This window comes from Impatiens glandulifera, chromosome 7 (genome assembly GCF_907164915.1).
Source record: "Impatiens glandulifera chromosome 7, dImpGla2.1, whole genome shotgun sequence".
NCBI classification, from domain to species: Eukaryota; Viridiplantae; Streptophyta; class Magnoliopsida; order Ericales; family Balsaminaceae; genus Impatiens; species Impatiens glandulifera.
Window position 1 is genome coordinate 34,708,775 of NC_061868.1, and position 3,822 is coordinate 34,712,596.

The 3,822-nt window shown below is 28.6% G+C and overlaps 1 protein-coding gene across 1 annotated transcript; it reads right to left on the reverse strand.

Annotated features, from left to right (window-relative positions):
- Nucleotides 1-588: 588 nt before the first annotated feature.
- On the reverse strand, nt 589-2,057 carry LOC124909796 (E3 ubiquitin-protein ligase RFWD3-like). The gene is made up of 4 exons (XM_047450435.1): nt 1,335-2,057; nt 1,208-1,246; nt 818-964; nt 589-723 (listed from the first exon to the last, which is right to left on the reverse strand). Exons 1-4 carry the CDS (start codon nt 2,055-2,057, stop codon nt 589-591), a joined length of 1,044 nt encoding a protein of 347 aa, XP_047306391.1.
- Between the last annotated feature and the right edge of the window lie 1,765 nt (nt 2,058-3,822).

The window sequence follows — 3,822 nt, forward strand, 5'->3', positions numbered from 1 at the left end:
ATAGCATGTAACGGAATATTGTTTTTTGTTTTTATTTATTTATGTGTTTTATTTATTTTTTAAAATTATTTTTATTATATTTTAGTTTTTTTTTATCAATGTTTGTAAAAAAATATTAATATAAAATATAGGATAAAAACAAAATTTAAAATATAAATAAATTATATAAATAAATTAAAATATAAATAGATTATATAAATAAATTAAAATAATAAATTATATAAATAAGTTTAATATATAAAATATATCAAACTTAAATATAGGGACATAATTACAAAACTTTTGAGTATAATGTATAGTATCAACACAAATTTGAATTTTGAAGAAACATAATTTGATGGAATACTGAAAAATAGGTTTAGATATGTGGTTGGGTTAGAGGAGAAAATGTGAATTGAATTCGGTTTGGTGTTGAGTTGGAAAAGACCTTAGTCTATTATTGTAATATTGTAAAGTAAAAACATGATAAAAGTTGAACTAACCATGATATTAATTAAAATAAAAGACACAAGATAAGATATGTAGTCTATGATATTACAGCATATTGAGATGTAGTTTATTGTATGAAATTATTTAAATATAAAATAATTAAAAGTACATAGCTGGTGCCCTACAGATTGGGCAGAAATTCCTTTGCATTAGCCAGGCCTTAATGCACTCAAAATGGTAGATGTGATTACACCGTAGTTTGCATATATCATCATCTCCTTGCTTAAACTCTTCCTGCAAAGTGCAATTATACCAATTATTAATATTTCAATTTAAATGAGATCAAAATTCATATATAAAATGGGTAATTATTATATAAGATCGTCACCTGACAAATGGCACAGGCTTCTCCTTCGTGCTCACTCATTACAAAAGACGGGCAATGGATCAATCTCTCCACACTCATCATGATCTCTCCCTCGTTCAATCCAGCTTCATGATCAATTTCTTCTCCAATCCAACTTACCGATTGTTCCTATCATGGATGTAACAATTTCTTTAATTGTCTCAGTCATACCATATTTAAATTTAAATATCATAAATTAAACTTCATGTTATTATTATTATTATTACCTCATTAGACATCATATTAAAAAAAATTATCAGGACTTATAAAATTCGCCCAAAAGAGAGTATCAGCAGCAATTGATTCGAAGAAGGAGTTAATTAACCCGAAGGGTTTGCTATTTATTTATATAAAATAAAAATAAAAACTCACCTGATTTTGTCTGTTGATCAAATCCTGAATCACTTGAGCCTAATGAAAATTAAAGAATTTAAATAAAATTGCAATTTTGTATAATGAATGATTATATTAGTATAAGACTAATTAAAAAACAATATACCAGGTTCCTTCTCCTTCTTCCAGTTGTGATTGATCTTTGTTGATAGATCTGAACATTTGAAGCATTATTATTGCGGCTGTTACGCCTTGATGATGACGGTCTTGTAGCAGCAGGAGCAGTACTCTGGATGGGCCTGGATTGGCTGTTGAGAATATCCAGAGGGGTTAGATAACCCATAGTAGCGGCGGTTGAAGCTCTAGCATTATAGTTATGATTCATGATTTGGTGATTATAAATTTGTCCCTGCTGCAATTCCAAGAAATAGGGGACTGGGGGACCGGTACTGAAGCCACCCATGGACAAGAAATCACTCTCGGGTATGGGGTATTGATATTCACATATCTCCTGCTGCTGCTGCGGCGGCGGCGGCCAAGTCATGGCCGGACTAGTTTGGATTAATGGAGGTGAAGACATCGTGCTGAAATGAGTGAAGCTCTGATTGAGAGCACGGGTATTGGCGACGGGATTGCGAACTGGGTTTCGCATGAAGTAGTTGGGTTGGTTTATAAGATGAGCTTGCAGATTTCCATTAATGGTATGTCTTGCAGATAAACCTACTGCAGGTCGTCCGTTAATCAAGCTCAAAGGCACCTGTTGATGATCAAGCGAATCTAATCCTACGTTCAACTCCAAATTCGCCGGTGGTAACCCATTACCATGGTTAGAAGAGTTTCTTCCGTTGGAGTTACCATTGTTAGACGAGTTTCTTCCGTTCATATCCATCTGCAAATTACATCCGACACAATAAATTAATGTATGCTTATCATCAATATCAAAATATAGAAATCATTTATTCATAACAAATATCAAAATAGTAAATTAATTAATTAAATTTCAGTTATCAACTAACTTCTATAACAAAATTTATCAGAAATTAACTATATATCAATGCCCTTACAAAATTCAAATTTATAAAATTTGAAAAACTATTACACTTTTTCAATATAACAAATCATATCCAACCGTAACAAATTTTAAACCATTAAAACATAATCAAAATAACGATGGACTAGTTAAAAAGTGTATCAACAACAAAAACAAATCTTTCCCTTCACGCCAATCACGAGTTTTTCTCCGTTCCTCGTTATGGAAAGGTATTGAAGGAAAAGAAAACAGAGGAATCTGTATCGCACCTAAATGGGAATGACATGAAAAGTTTCTTTAACATTTCAAAAATCATAAAATTAAAGAGTTCACCGAGATCTATCTCAATTTTCAAACGATCAACCATGAAAGCTCATAGATAGATCTATATATAAAGAAATAAAAAGAAAATACACTTACCTAGCTAGAGAAATAAAGACCGAAAACTGAAGAAGAAGAAATAGCTCTTACGGCAAGAAAAAGAGAAACACGAGATTGAGTTTCAGATGTGAAATGAAAGCGAAGCACGAGGGGTTTATATATAGTGGAATTTGGGTCAAATCTAGCCTTATTATATTTTTACAAAATCAAGATTACAGCAATAACTATATTTTGAAAAAAATACAGGAAGACGACAACTCTGTCTATCAACAATACAGGTAAAAAGTATATCATATATATTTTTTATTAATAACTTTTTAGAGTTCTTATCATATATTTTTTTTTATCTATTGTCATTTATTAATAAAATATTTTTTTTTGTGTAACTGTTTTCAGATCATTTTTGTGGACTTTAAAAAGAATTTGCTCATTTTACATCTAATTAATTGTCTCATTGCAATCATTTTTTTTCATTAAACCCCATCTCATCCTAATTATGTTTGTAATCTCTTTAGATTCATATACTTATGAATCTTTATTTATGTATTAATATTAGTATTATAATATTTATGTAAGTTATAATAATCTAAATAATTCTGTATTTGCTAATAATAATTACTTTAGTTGGATCATAACTTCATTCTTTTTCATTTTTTTTTATATTTTAATTTTGTTTTCTTTTGTTTATGAATAACTATAAATAAACTTAAATTGGTGTAAAATTACGATGAAAATCAAGTATGTGTAAACTGATGGTACATCAATCAATAACACTAGCTAAGTAAATTTTAACAACTTTGATGATAATTTTATAAACCATCGAGAACAAAATTACTTGAGCGAGACCATTAGTCTAATTGTCGTTTAGTGTCGTGTATATTATATTAGTTCAAAAACAATTAATTTTAATTAATTTTTTTAAGTCAAGATTAATACTTTATTTTATGAGAAAAAACTTAGACTCGATTACCCTTTCATGTTTCTTTATTTGTTAAACCGTCGATACTTTCTTTTAATAGAAAATAAACGTGACTCAATTAATAATTCATGTTTTTAACGGTAAACAACTAAAATATTTTTTTTATTAAAAAATAAATATGACTAGATTTTATTGTTCACTTTTTTTTATATCATAAAAATATTTATAATAATAAATAAATATCATTATCTTACTAAACAAGTCTCTACCAAGGTAGCCTAGTGGCAAGAGTCGGCTTAAAAATCAAAATGTCACAAATACGAT

Bases quoted from the DNA above. Each gene is read 5' to 3' on its own strand.
- LOC124909796 (XM_047450435.1), bottom strand. From the start codon at position 2,057: ATGGATATGAACGGAAGAAACTCGTCTAACAATGGTAACTCCAACGGA. The intron at 965-1,207 runs GTGAGTTTTTAT...CATCCATGATAG, and splicing joins TGATCAACAGACAAAATCAG to GAACAATCGGTAAGTTGGAT. The intron at 724-817 runs GTGACGATCTTA...TGCACTTTGCAG, and splicing joins AAGCCTGTGCCATTTGTCAG to GAAGAGTTTAAGCAAGGAGA.